This window comes from Gobio gobio (genome assembly GCF_949357685.1).
Source record: "Gobio gobio genome assembly, chromosome: 23".
Classification (NCBI taxonomy): Eukaryota; Metazoa; Chordata; class Actinopteri; order Cypriniformes; family Gobionidae; genus Gobio; species Gobio gobio.
The window spans coordinates 35,019,716-35,035,343 of record NC_137119.1 but is presented as its reverse complement, the minus strand read 5'-3'; the positions used below and the strand labels follow the sequence as shown (position 1 = coordinate 35,035,343).

The 15,628-nt window shown below is 39.9% G+C and overlaps 1 protein-coding gene across 1 annotated transcript in view; it reads left to right on the top strand.

The window, feature by feature from the left end:
* Positions 1-15,628, top strand: part of cubn (cubilin (intrinsic factor-cobalamin receptor)) — a gene marked incomplete at its 5' end in the record, with an annotated part of 50,149 nt that overhangs the window by 6,338 nt on the left and 28,183 nt on the right. Inside the window, 17 exon segments of the mRNA XM_079805628.1 lie at positions 1,294-1,418; positions 1,515-1,701; positions 1,781-1,899; positions 1,993-2,227; positions 4,574-4,755; positions 4,854-5,016; positions 5,463-5,653; positions 5,741-5,897; positions 8,117-8,295; positions 8,378-8,543; positions 9,793-10,018; positions 10,109-10,239; positions 10,719-10,905; positions 10,979-11,139; positions 13,041-13,222; positions 13,319-13,475; positions 15,385-15,572. Coding sequence (XP_079661754.1) covers positions 1,294-1,418; positions 1,515-1,701; positions 1,781-1,899; positions 1,993-2,227; positions 4,574-4,755; positions 4,854-5,016; positions 5,463-5,653; positions 5,741-5,897; positions 8,117-8,295; positions 8,378-8,543; positions 9,793-10,018; positions 10,109-10,239; positions 10,719-10,905; positions 10,979-11,139; positions 13,041-13,222; positions 13,319-13,475; positions 15,385-15,572 — 2,936 coding nt within the window.

Below are 15,628 nucleotides of genomic sequence, written 5' to 3'. Positions count from 1 at the left end.
CTAGTGTGTTTCCAAACATACCAGCTAGCTACTCAGCATTTTCACTTGCCACAATTTTTACATCGATACAATGGGGAAAAACTGCCATATAGATATTTAGGGGCCACCTATTGTATCCGTTGGCGTTCTTATTATTCTTCCATTTCTTCTTCTTCTTTTGCACTTGAGTCTATGGCCACCCATAGAACTGCTTGCCGGAAAGTTATGACATTTGGCACACAGATAGAGGACAGTCTGAACTGTCACCATAACATATTTGGAGGCTCTAACGCAATCGCTCTAGCGCCTAGAAACAAAATAAATTTCTTCATCTGATTTCTTGGTTCAAGACGATTTGATTGTAGCCAATGGCGTCATTTCCGCCATGAAAATTTTCTGAAAAACCTACTTTTTCGAACTCTTCCTAGGCCATTGCTCCGATTTTCATGAAAATTTAACCAGAACATTGTCAGACCATGCCGACAATTTAAGTCGATTCTTCAAATTATTTGCGAATAACGTTCGGACAAATTCGACAAAGTGCCCACCAAAGCGACGCTTTGCAACGCTTAAGCATATTCTGACCAAACTTGGTGTGTGTTATGACAACCATTTCCTGAGGTTACCTGCACAGTTTTGGCGCAGTGCCACCTAGCAGTCAGGAGATATGAAAACATTTTGCTTATAACATTAGATTTGGTGCAGCAAGCTGAGTCGAATGAAACCCATTTTTCCCATATCGACCATTTTGGGCGTCGGCCATTTTAAATTTAGTCAAAAAATGCTATATATTCAAACGCATTGGTGTATCGATTGAGTAAGGGATGCGGGTTTGTGTGTCGGAGAGATGAGAGAGCGAGAAAGCACAGCTGGTATTGTGTATCTATTCTGCGTAAAATTAGTATTGGACGCGTTTCAGATATTTCAGTATCGATATGTATCAAAAAACGATATTTTTGAAAACATTACATTGCACTTAGTTTATTATTTCAGATGTCTTTTTAAAAGAATACAAATTGAAAAATTGCAATATTACGTTTGTTGTACATCTCTGGTTAAATTGTTTGCAATAATCATATTCTTTCTAGTTTTTTGTTCTTCAAAAACATATGTTGTTAGTGTAATATATAGTCATTTTTTCACTCGTCAGCCGTATATTTGATTTAAAATTGTTAAATTATAGTCAGGATGCACATTTGTTGACTCACCTTCGCTATCATTGGCAAAATCAATCATTTAGAATAATTTAGAACGAGTAATAGAATAATTTCTGATTTGCATTATAAATTGGTTAATTTTTTTGTCTCCTTTCAGGAAGTATTATCCCATCATGCAGCTGTCCTCCTGGTTACGTGGGTAATGGTTATGGACCTACGGGTTGTACTCTGACTAGTGACATTTGTGGCACTAGTAATCCGTGTGTAAATGGCCAGTGCGAGGTAAGTGTTCATCTCTAATAATCTCTTATAACTTCCCAACTCTGTTCTGCTTCATAGATGCAACAACCAGCATGTTTTTTGTCTTGATTTCCCAAGAATACGGCCACTGGCTACATCTGTCGCTGTGACCCGGGCTGGGCGGGTCAGAATTGTGATCAGAACGTGAACGAGTGCTCTAGCAATCCCTGCCAGAACGGAGGAACCTGCACTGACGGCATCAATGGCTACACCTGTACCTGCACCTCCCAATGGACGGGCCCGCAGTGCCAAACTCCACAGCAAGGTGTGTTTGTTGCACAAGTGAGTATGTGATAGCGTTTGTTTTTTCATATGGTGACATCATGACCTTTTATGTGCTTCAGAGTGTGGAGGAGTTTTGGAAAGTCCAGCTGGCACTTTCAGTTACCCTACAAATCCTGGAACCGGTGATTATGATCACCAGGTCAGCTGTGCATGGGTCATCAGAACCGACCCCAGCAAGGTTAGTAAAGTTATCTGGCACATCAGTGAACCTTTTTAAAACTCGGACCATTTGGTTTTGTGCTTGTGGTCAGTGATCTGTTTTTCTTCCCAGATTCTGCGGATTACCTTCCCATTCTTCGACATCGAGAACAGCGCCTCCTGCAACTTTGATTTCCTGCAGGTCCACGATGGCGAGACTCCCTCATCTTACATGATTGGGAAATACTGCGGCACCGCCGCCCCAGCCGAACTCTTCAGCTCTCATAATTCTCTGTACTTCTGGTTCCGCTCTGACCATTCAGTCAGTGGCCGCGGCTTCACCGTCGCTTGGCAATCTCAGGCACCAGGTAAATGAAGAACGCCCTTAAAGAGGCCATATTTTTACAAAATCATGATTTTAATATATGATTTCATGCTTGAATGTTCCAAAAAACGTAATTTTTCACATATTTTACATCGTTGCAACACTTCTCTTCCTAGTCTGTCAGTAACGCTCAGAGGTGCGTTTACCAAAAACATTGTTAGCTGGTTGACCAATTACAACACACTGGTCCAGCCGAACAAATCAGAGCACATTGCTTTTTTCGGAAGGAGGGGCGACAGAAACTAAATAGGGTTGCGTTTCCCAAAGCCAACTGTGCTCGCAAGTTATGTTGAGTTGTGTTTGTAATTACGGAACTTGCGAACATATTTGGCTTTGGGAAACGCACCCCTGTTTAGTTCATGTTGCCCCTTCTTCCGAAAAGAGCAGTGTGCTCTGATTGGTCAGCTGGACCAGTGTGTTGTTATTGGTCAACTGGTTTGAGCGTGTTTCAAACAATGTCATCCCTTTGTAACCGGTCCTACTCAACCCGTTCTGAGCAGGATTCGAACCGGGGTCTCTGGCGTAGGAGGCGGGCTAGCAGCCGCTAGTGTCAGTCTCTAACACGCCTCTTGAGATCAGGGGAGTGAGGTTTACACGCACAGCTCCTACTGGCCTACGTTACACCTTATCATAACTGCGAGTTTAAACACACTACCAATGCAACTCAACCAGGCCTTGCCTGTTTTTTGCGGGTAAAAACAGTCTATTGTCAGTAATGTAACGATTGTATGAAGCACAGCTCACACAGAAGTCACTTTCAAACCAAGCAGCTTTCTGTTTGTCAACATGGTGATAGAGCCCTGCATTTCTGCCCGAGCCCGACGGGCCCCGATTTTTTTATGCCCCTAGGGCCGGGCTTCGGGCCAATTTTCCCGTCATACCTCAAACGCGGGCCAGGCTTCGGGCCTTTTTAGGCTTCTCCTTCATTTTATATTTTAGACATTCAATAATTAAAAGAAACAATGAGATGTTCTGCGCTGGTGGAAACAACATGAAACCATGATATCGCGAGTCCGCAACTGTCAAGACTGACTTGCACAGTGTTTAGAGGACGGCGCTATGCAACATGCATCACCGCAAATGAGTAAAGCAAGCCAACACGCAAACTGCCACAAGTGAAACTGAAAATAAGCTAAGTCTTAGATGCTCAAAAACACAACCATCTTCATTAAAACTAATGAGACTAAAGGCTCTTACCAGTGTTTAGGTCGCTCGTTCTCATAATGAGGTCTTTGATGTTGAAATGAGCTGATGAATAAAATGCTCATATCGTTTGCTTTCGTTGATATGAACTCCGTTAAATGTGCATATAGCGCGGGAATTGAAGATTGGATTTATATTCATTTTGCGGAGAGGTGTAAGGTAAGACAACCTGCATGTTTCTTTATTTTTATTTGTTTAGATTGTGTTGCCCGCTTCGTTTGCGCGCGCCGTTGAGATCTGCCTACCTCATCTTGTCAAAAATGCCTTTTTACTGTGATGGTGGTGATAGTAGGCTAAACGTTTAAACGATGCTTTAAGTGTTTTATATGGATTTTATAAGCAAGACAAGTCAAGTGTTGATTTCAGAGGCTAAAGCGTTGGGTTAACTCATTGTCGGCCACTGGCCGCTTGGTCGTCACTTTAAAAAGCAAAAATTTTAATTTAACAAACAAAAAAATGCTTCAAACATTTTTCTAAATTAACTTAATAAAGAAACGAAACGAAATATAGCCTAACTACTTTGACATGTGTTGATTTGAGAAGCTAAAGCGTTGGGTTAACTCACTGTCGGTTGCTGGCCCCTTGGTCTTCACTTTAAAGAACAAAAACTGAAATTTAACAAACAAAAAAATGCTTCAAACCTTTTCTAAATTAACTTAATAAAGAAACGAAATATAACTACTTTGACATTAAAAACAAAACGGAACTATTTTAATGGCTGCAACTAATGTGTAATAGGGAGGATAAAAAAAAAAAAAAACACGGGCTCCAGTCGGACTCGGGCTGATAATTTTGATGAGCTGTCGGACACGGGCCGGGCTAGGGCCTCAGTGTCTCGGGCTAGGGCCTAGTTTTGAGGCCCGTGCAGGGCTCTACATGGTGAATCTATGTGATCAACTATATCCCATCGTGAAATATGCATTGGGGAAATCTTTCGTCTACACACAAAATCACATGGATTCCTATTAAAATGACTAGATTTCTCCCGCAACAACTTCACCGAACAATGGTAAATGTGACCCCACCCGATTGGTGCAAATGCTTTCAAACCTTGGGATAATAGCAAGTATTTGTATTAGCATGAATCGTATCTTATCCACTACTCTTTTTTTTTTTTTTTCTCCAGTATGCGGTGGGGAGTTGACCAATATATATGGTGACATCAAGTCACCCGGTTACCCAGGTAACTATCCACCTAACCGGGACTGTTATTGGACGGTGAATGTGAATCCTGGTCTACTCATCACATTCGCTTTTGGCACCCTCAGTCTGGAGCACCATGATAACTGTAACTTTGACTACCTGGAGGTATGCAAAGCTTGTTGCATCCTGGATCAACATGAAAATTGTAACGGTTTTCTGTGCATGCGTGTTAAAATGCTTCAGTCACCTGCTTTATTGTATAGATCAGAGATGGACTGCTTCCAGAGGACTCGGTTCTTGGAAAATACTGCAGTACAGCGTCGCCACCACCTCTACAGACAACGGGACCATCTGCCTGGATCCACTTTCACTCTGATTTCAGCATCAGTGATCGGGGATTTCACATTACATACACTACCTCACCATGTAAGTAAAGTCCATGCCATCAAAACACAAGACTGGCATAATAATACACCTTTAAATGTTTGGCTTTGGCAAAGCTGAATTTTCAGCATCATTACTCCAGTCTTCAGTGTCACATGATCCTTCAGAAATCATTCTAATATGCTGATTTGGTGCTCAAGAAAGATTTCTTGACGGAGAACATTTTTGTATCTGTAATGCATTAGCAGTAATTCCAGTAAGTGAGTTATGGTTCATTTTAACAGATCCATCAGTAGAATACTGTCCGTTTAAATGCTCATAAAGCAGTTTATTGGAGTTATATAGATATTCAAAGTCAGGAGTCATATTCTAAATGTTGTAAACTCAGTGTGGAACATGATCCTAGGTTCAAATGGGCAAAGCCAAAGGTCTTGCAATATTGGGACAAATTGCTTGAGTGTAATGCCATTAACTCTGTGTGCCATCAGCTGACCCAGGCTGCGGAGGCGTCTTTACAGACACAGAAGGCATCATCATCTCTCCTAACTGGCCTAATAACTATGCTCACAATAGGCAGTGCATTTATATCATCAGACAGCCACGCAGTGAATTTGTGGCGCTCAACTTCACCCACATGGACCTGGAGACTCATAGTGGCTGTCTTTTTGATTTTGTGGAGGTATGCTCTGTGTAATTAATGTGGAGGAGAGGTAAAGCAAGTAGAATTTTGATCTTATATCATGTCGCCTTCTCTATCAAATCTCAGGTTCGAGACGGGACGGGTGAAACTGACCCACTCATTGGGAAGTACTGTGGAAGCACCCTGCCAGCACCAATATTGTCCAGCACTAATGGACTCTGGATCCGTTTCAAGTCCGACAGCTCGGTGTCCCGTGCTGGCTTCAGGGCCATGTATGAACTTGGTGAGACAATGAAACTTCTGGAAACTCTAATCTCGAAATACTCTATGCACGCAAACTAAAACATGAATGCTTTGCTAACACATTGCAAGCATGCAGTCCCATATCAAATTTGTAATGTTTGTGCCATTAAATTCGCAATTAAATGGAAGTAATAATTTGAGTGTAACAGATTATCGAAAAAGAAAAAAAATTAACTTTGTTTTTTTGTTCAGTTATTGATTGGATTTTGAGATGTGCGCATTGCACAGATGAACATTAGCTTACAGAGACAGGTTTAAGTGCCATACTTATTTTCGTTTTCACTTTTTTTTATGTATATTAAGCACAGATTAATTGTTCACAATAAGATCAATAGCATGCATTTTGCTATTAGTTAAACTGTTCCACCATTTTGGTACGCTAATGTCTTCAAAATATTGTTGAGACGCTTGCATTTTGCTATGAATTTTGTTACGCAATGATATGTAATTGAAGAATTTTACACGGTTACACAATTTTATGGTGTACATGTTACAGTGTAATTATACATTTAAGTACTAGGTAATAATTAACTGCATTCACTTATGGTTACACTTTATTTTATGGTGTCCGTGTTAGTGTAATTATACATTTAAGTACTGAGTAATAATTAACAACATAAACACTGATCAGGCATAACATTATGAGGTGAAGTGAATAATACTGATCTCTTCATCACGGCACCTGTTAGTGGGTGGGATATGTTAGGCAGAAAGTGAACATTTTGTCCTCAAAGTTGATGTGTTAGAAGAAGGAAAAATGGGCAAGCGTAAGGACTTGAGCGAGTTTGAAAAGGGCCAAATTGTGATGGCTAGACGACTGAGTCAGAGCATCTCCAAAACTGCAGCTCTTGTGGGGATGATCCCGGTCTGCAGTGGTCAGTGTCTATCAAAAGTGCTCCAAGGAAGGAACAGTGGTGAACCAGTGACAGGGTCATGGGCGGCCAAGGCTCATTGGTGCATGTAGGGAGCGAAGGCTGGCCCGTGTGGTCCGATCAAACGGACTGTAGCTCATATTGCTCAAGAAGTTAATGCTGGTTCTAATGCTGGCCCATGCTGACCCCTGTCCACCGCCGAAAGTGCCAACAGTGGGCATGTGAGCATCAGAACTGGACCACGGAGCAATGGAAGAAGGTGGCCTGGTCTGATGATCACGTTTTCTTTTACATGACGTGGATGCCCGGGTGTGTGTGTCACTTACCTGGGGAACACATGGCACCAGGATGCACTATGGGAAGAAGGCAAGCCGGCGGAGGGTGTGATGATTTGGACAATGTTCTGCTGCGAAACCTTGGGTCCTGCCATCCATGTGGATGTTACTTTGCCACGTACCACCTACCTAAGCATTGTTGCAGACCATGTACAGCCTTTCATGGAAACGCCATTCCCTGGTGGCTGTGGCTCTTTAAACAGGACAATGCGCTCTGCCACAAAACATAATTGGTTCAGGAATTGTTTCGAGGAGCACAACAAGTTTGAGGTGTTGACTTGACCTCCAAATTCCCCAGATCTCAATCCAATTGAGCATCTGAGGGATGTGCTGAACAAACAAGTGCGATCCATGGAGGTCCCACCTCGCAACTTACAGGACTTAAAGGATCTGCTGCTAACATCTTGATGCCAGATACCACAGCACACCTTCAGGGGTCTAGTGGAGTCCTTGCCTCGATGGGTCAGGGCTATTTTAGCAGCAAAAGTGGGACCAACACAATATTAGAAAGGTGGTCAAAATGTTATGCCTGATCTGTGTAGACTTACTATAGGGTTAGGATTAGGGTGTGGTTTAAGTTAGTTGCATGTAATTATGCACAATTTACAGTAATTACATAGTAACTACATATAACATGTAATATGGTCACTGTGTAAAATAAAGTGTTACCGAAATTTTCATTAGCGTGGTTGCGCAGAGCATGTTTTGGACCTAAATGCATCCTCTCATATACATAAGACTGTTGATGATAAGAATTATCTTTATTTTTTCTGAAAATGTGCGATTCGGTTGATATTCTGCAAAGAAAACATACTTCCTGGCTGTTTACCTTACTTACTGTGTTGGATTTGAAATGTTAAAAGTGAAATGTCAAAGTCAATGAATTTGTGGCTGCTTTAGCTTAATTATCATAAATAATTGAATATTTTTTGTATGATAAATGTACCCCACCCAGTCTAGACATGATCTCAGAGTTTTACTGTTTTTGCTAGCTTGTGGAGGTACATTCTCCGGAACCGGTCAGATCCGCACTCCCATGCACCCTGACCCGTACCCCCACAACAAAGTGTGTGAATGGGTCATTAACCAACCCGAGGGCTTTGTGGTCACCCTCAACTTCCTCACCTTTGACGTCGAGGGAAGCAGCACATGCGCCTTCGATTATGTGGAGGTACAACGTTAGCATTTTGCAAATCCGAAAATACAGATTTAACTTTGCATTTCTTCTGAAACGTCACTCTCTGCTCGCTCAGGTGAGAGATGGTCCAAGTGCTAGCTCCCCTCTGATTGGTCGATATTGTGGAATTAACATGCCTCCCATGCTGGAATCCACCCAGAAGTCCATGTTCATCCAATTCAAAACCGATTCAAGTGTCTCCAACCATGGTTTTACGGCTGAGTTTGCTTCCGCGGAGCAAGGTAAACTATAGTTTTGTTCGTTTAAGTAAAGATTGTATATTTAAATGAAAATTGCAATCAAAATGAAAATTGTCACTGTAAAAAACTTGCAGCTGTGGTTTGCAGAAATTCACCATAAACAATGTGGTGATAATGTTTATAGTATTACAGGATGCCTGTATATTTTACTACTTAAATATATATTTCAAGTGATATAATATTAATATATCAGGTGGCACAAAAGAAAGCCAAACAATGAATCATAAATGAATTCAATGGAATTATCGTAAGTGGTCTGTTCATAAAACAATTGCCATTTTATTCATATACAGTATAGATGGTGTACAGGGTCATACACAAAAAAGACTATCAGGGTAACACAGATGACACTCAAATAATGCAATAGAAAATATTAAGTACATTATTAATACAAAAGTATTAAAATAAAAAATGATTATATGTGATGGGTAATGCAGGGAATCCTTTTACAGTTTTTCACCATAAATGTATAGTAATTAATAGCTTTGGTAGTATTTTTATAGTAAAATTACATATAATCCAATGTTAAACTAGTTAAAATATTTCACTGTATATGTAAATGTAACTTGCAGTTAACCAGTTAATTTAGGGTCATTTGCACTTTAGATTAGGGTCCAGTTCTTACTAGTTACTAACTATTAATTATGACTTTTGCCTCAAACTCCTATGGTCATGCAGAATAAGGCATTATGTGCCTTATTTATTATGTATTAGAATAAGGCATTAATATGTGCTTTATAAGTACTAATTAATAGCCAATAATATCCTAGTAATATGCATGCTAATAAGCAAGTAGTTAATAGTGAGAATTGGACCCTAAACTAAAGTGTTACCTTTTATTTTTACAGTATAGGCACCAATGTTATGCTGCCTTCTGAAATGCTTTTTTGGCATGTATCTTAGCATAGGAGGCAATCCCAGAATGCACTGCAACTAAGTTTAGCCAAAAAGTTAATCCAAGATGGCAGATGTCTCCATTATAAATATGCTTATATTTCATTCACTAGTGAAAAGGGGTTCAATCTCATTAAAGTTGACTCTTATTGCGCTTGCTATTTAGCTGTTAGATTAGCAACATGCTAATGTCAAACTCTATTGGAATCAATTATGAGTTGAGTTTCCTGTGTTTATGCTTATGTTTGAAGGTAGAACAGGAACCCGAAAGGTTGTGGGTTTGATTCCCATAAAAGCATCTACAAATGATTACGAAACTAAGTGATCATTTTTACAGGTTGTGGAGAGACTCTCACCGAACCAACAGGTTCATTCACCAGCCCAGGTCATCCCACTGAATACCCTCATGGAGCCAATTGTACCTGGTACATCTCCGTTCCGCCCGGCAACCTCATCCGTCTGTCATTCACAACCTTCAACATGGAGTATCACACCAACTGTGCATATGACTATGTGGATGTATATGATAATGGCACAGCGCTGACTGGCACTCTTCTAGGCAGGTCAGAATCCACTAAGCTTGACGTTTTAGGCCACTTAATTAAAGCTGTGTAAATGAATATGTTGGAAAATGTTGGTTATTTTGTGCTCAGGTTCTGTGGGCGGTCAGTTCCTCCATCTCTAACCAGCACTGATAGTCTGATGACCGTCCTGCTGGTCTCTGACTCCAGTCTGTCTGCGGAAGGCTTTTCTGCCGCCTATGTCTCCATCAATGCGAGCACAGGTATAATTTTATTGCAGTAACTGGATATGAAAATCCATGAAAGTGCAGGTCTCATTGGGTTGCTTGGGTTTAGATGGCCCTTTTTAAGTCAAGTGTCATTCTGCTGTATGTATAGACTAAAGCCTCGTTCAGACTATCAGTCCAAATCAGATTTTTGTGCATATCCGATTGGAATATGATCATGGGTAGCAAGTGTGAATGGCAAAAATCACATGAAATGGCATTTTTACAAATTCGTTTTGAGCTACATTGATATGTGTACGCATTTCTGGAAATCTGACTGCTCTTGTTTCACATGGTTAATGCCATTTTATCACCCCACGTAAAATGTAAACAGGCGTTGTTACAGGAAACATCCTGAAAGTCACTGCAGAAACAAGGCTTTGTTGTTGCAAGGTGCCGGTCGAGCAGTAAATGACAATATAATGGAGACAATATATGTATAATATTGTCATTAAATCTATGCTGTGCCCATGCAGATTGCAGTGCAGTGTTTAGGTCACCCACCGGGGAGTTCAGCTCACCCAACTACCCTGACAATTACCCCAACAATCGGGAGTGTGTCTATAGAATCATAGTGGAAGTCAACATGCAGATCATGCTTAACATCACAGACTTCGACCTGGAGGGATTCAGTTCATGCGCTTTTGACTATTTAGAGATCAGGTGAGGGACTCTTCCAGTATCTTGGCTCACTGATTTGGTCACTGTTTGGTTTTAAAACACTTTTCTTTTACAGAGATGGAGGCTATGAAACATCCCCCCTGATTGGTCAATATTGTTCAACAAATGGTCCACCCATAATAGTGTCCCACAGCAACAGGCTGTGGCTAAAATTCCGATCTGACAATTCGCTCACCTATAGGGGGTTTAAAGCCCACTGGGATGGCACACAGACAGGTATTTATTTATTTTTTAGTCATTTATAATATTTAATATTTTGCCATATTTTTTATAATTAGTTGTCAATGCATTTATAATTTTCGTTTTAAGTTTTTAATCGAATATTTATAGGGTTTTTTTCAGCTTTCCATAAAGAAAACGATTATTAATAGTTTTAGTAATTTTGCATGTGCTTTTGTTATTTTTATTCGTTTTTTAATAATTCTATTTGGTAATTTGCGATATTTTATAATATTTATAATACAATTTAACTATTAGTTTTAGTAACTTTAAAGTAGTAACTTTTTACTTTTTAGTTATTTAAGTTAGTTGCCAATGCAACATTTCTAGTTTTCTCTTGTTTTTCATATGCTATTTATATTATATTTCAGCTTTGTTTTAATAAAGAACGAGTTTTAGGGCTCATTTACACGACACCGTTTTGCAATTGAAAATGTTAAAATTTAAAATGCATTTTAGTTGTTCATTATGACTACGCCGTTTTGGGCGCTTGAATATGCAAACTTTTGAAATTGGGTTTCAAAGTGCACGTTTTTGAAAAAAACATTTGTTTGCGAATTTGTGAAAACTGTGATGTCATGCGCATGCTTATAGACCCTTTTCATAGACTGTGATGACTCGTTTTAACGGTCATTAATATCGTAAATCCTGCAAAGGTATGTACATTTATAACACTAATACATTGTATTATATTACTTATTATAATACATTGTATTTTATTACTTTTGTATCAAATTACAAAAAACAAGTTACCACTGCTGTGAGGGTGTTTCTAATACAGTGTCTATGGGAGTGATGGTAAAAATTAACATCTTTGTCTCTTTTCACTGCCGTTATATATCTCACTCTATTTTTTCCCTCTTTTTGAAAGTTTTGAAGTCACTATTGTGGAGTTTTTCCAATGGGGGACACAAAAAATATATTTATTGTATACTCTCATTCACCGCTATAAAATTTAACCCAACTATGACGACTTCCGCTCTGAGAAACCCGGAAGTGTGAAAAGGGTCTATTATGTGTGTTTAGCAAGCGGCAACCTCCCACAGTTTTTTCTTGAAGCCAATACGGAAGTGACTTAAACTGCAATTCATCGACTGGCCAGAAGGGAGCAGAATCTCATTGAGCCCCATGTTAAAATGCCCAACTTTACAGCAGAAAAAAACATGTTTACAGCCTGGTACAAATTGTGGTTTTGGTCTATACAGCTAATTTTGCCCTTCATGACAACTGTGAGGGGGGTGAATTTTTTCAAAGTTCTGCATAATTGAGGGCGTGGCCACTTTGAGTGACAGGTGAATAGCCATTTATCTGCTGTCTGTTAGTCATCGCGTCACCTCAGCTCCACCCACGTCCCGCCTCTTTGCCCATTTTCTATTATCCGGGAGTGACGCGCGATGACGCTTTACGCTTCAAAACTGCTCTTCAGAATCCCATGGGTGACGTCACGGACACTACGTCCATATTTTTTTACAGTCTATGCTGTTTAGTCTATAGGTGCATAGTGTTTCTTTACAGTGACATCGCCAACTACTGGCCTGGCATGTATAATACAGCGTTTTTAATCGTTTTCACGGATCCGTGTAAACGGGGATGATTTTTAAAATGTTGTCTGTACGTTTTTAGTACGTTCGGGTTGTGTAAACTTTTAGTTAACAATAACAACGCTGTTCCAATAGTATAAGTACTTTTAGTCTTGAAGTAAACAAAGGGTGAATAGCTTTCAAATATTTAAAGGAATAAACCTTGCAAAACCAGCAAATATTAAAGGACTGATTAAAAACCCAGACTCCCAGAAATGGCATATCAATTTGATTGTAACATAACGTTTGCGTTCCAGTTTTACGTGTAATATCCACCAGATTGTGTCAGTGGACTTTATTATGCCATCTCTCTTATAGGTTGTGGTGGGACGTTGACCACAAGCGTCGGAGCTTTCACCTCACCCAACTACCCCCTGCCCTATCACGCCAACGCTGAATGTTACTGGCACATCAAAACCAGTGCTGGAAGCATGGTCATGCTCAGCTTTGGAGACTTTCACCTGGAGAACAGTATCGACTGCTACTACGACTACTTGGCGGTTAGAGATCAATGAATTAGACAATTTACTAGACAGTTGTAGAGTATTCAAGGTATTATGTTTGACTCTTTCTCTGATGTGTATATGTTTTACCAGGTGTATGATGGCAACAGCACCAATGCCGCTCAGGTTGCCAAGCTGTGTGGAAATCAGATTCCTCCTCCCATCAACTCCACCAGAGAGAACATGTATGTGAAACTACGTACAGACAGCATCATCCACACAGGAGGATTTCTGGCTAACTACCAAACCAGTGAGTGACATCCAAAGACCTGGGCCCATAAGGCCAGAAAACCTAAGCAACTGCCTGACTTATTTTTTACTTTATTATGACTAGTCACAGGTGAAGTGAATCTTGTTGATCATCTCCTAGCAGGGCCACATATTTTATTATTTGATGGTAAACAAGACAAAAACACTGAATTAGACAATAATTTTTACATTGGATTCCTTGATATTTAACCCTCATCCTTCCCTCGCACGTAACAAATCCTTCCCTCGCGGGTCAAAATGACCCGAAGCCTTAAAATTATACTTAAAGGTGCACTATGTAAAAATGTTTCAGTCAAATATCCAAAAGAGGACAGTGTTATATATTTTGTATATACAGTATAGATCTATATGGAGCAAATGAGCTGTTCCGCTGTGTCCTAAAGTCAGTTGCTCTTCAGTATGCATTCAGATCATAGACCGTAAAAAAATATGGACAAATCTTGCTCAGATTTGGGACAGAGTTTGCGCAGTAGTGATCTCGAGACCGGAGTCTGTGCAGTAGAGAGCAGGAAGTAGAGGCGCGATGTCAAAAGCCCGCCCACACTCTCACAGATGCAGAACAATTCATTATGTTGGTGTGAAATAAACAGTTATGGAAATGTAGAAATTAAAGCTAAAGCTCCACTCTGCTCCCGAAAATCCTGAAAAAGTCTGTTAGTGCCTCAGTGACAACTTCACTCAGAGAAGCCGTCAATCTCAGCTGTCAATCATGACGTCACACCCCCCTCTATTATAGCATCAAATAACTAACTAAAAGTAAACTTATTTAAAAAACGAACACTTGAAATGAAATAATCGTGATATAAACTGCCTAAAATGACAGAAACCAACTTTGGGGAAAAATGATATGAAGTGTAATTTGATTGTTTAGTTTGTCTAGAATCCACGGAGGGGCGGGGTTATGAGCTATACTGGGACCAACCACCTGGGGGCGATCGAGGCTCGTTGGCTTCAGTTATTTACAGGAGTGCTGCAGGCTTGATTCAGATACACATGTAGACATTATGAAATATTTTTTTGATAAAGTTTTAGCATTTTTAGTTTGAATTTTGAGAATTTTTAGGTTTTTCTATGTGTACTAAAGCATGCCATTCATTCCTATGGGGGTCATATTGAACCGCGAGGGAAGGATTTGTTACTTTTTAAAATTTCAACCTCAAAACTCCTCGAATCCAGTCAATTATTTTTTTGGTGTATTTGTGGTTCAAGTGAGACAAAAGTAGGGTCTACTAGGAGTAAAAATATGGTCTTTTACCACTCCGATGAACACTAAATAAAAAATAAATAAAATAAGAATGAGCTTCGGGTCAAAATGACCCAAGGGGAAGGATGAGGGGTAAATGAAACGTCAAAAAATACCTTGGTATTACTATGGTGCATTCCCAAAAACGTAGGAATAACATGGTACATTTTTGTAAATGAATAATTAAAGATTACTGCAGTCACAGAGCAGTGGTTTTAAATCCATGAATACCGGTAATCCACTTCAATGCTCCTGTTTTTTTGTACTTGGCGGTTCAGTTCACCCAGAGGACACTGACTTGTTTTGGATGTCTGCTTTTTAGTCTTGTTTTAATTATGTGTGTGGAGGTGAAATGTCACAGTTTAGAGTTCAGTGCAGCGTTATTTATCTTCTTTTGTCCATTCTCTTAGTCGTTTGCCTTTTCTTTGGCTTTCAGTGGTCACATGCCAGTGTGTTTCCCAGACTTTAAAACTTTACTGCAGGGTCAAATCCAGCTCTAGCTCTTATGGCAAGATGCCACTAGTTTTAATGTAGCCTATTCCTGCCTTAAAACTGCACTTATTGGTCCAAGTTCTTGATATTACATAATTCTTTCCATCTCATATTATTAATATGATGTTAATCAGGACTGGCTTTTGTCCTGTAGTTTGCCAGGGTGTGCTGATTGCCAATCGGAGCCGGGGAAAGATTGAGAGTGTGAACTTCCCCAATGACTACCCATCACGTGCCGACTGCAGCTGGACCATCCAGGCCTCCATGGGCAACACCATCAACTACACTTTTATTGCCTTTGAGGTGGAGAATAGCTTCGGATGTTCCTATGACTATGTGAAGGTCAGCACATGCTTTATCAAGCCTAAAAACATGATAAGTTCATGATTAGGCCACAT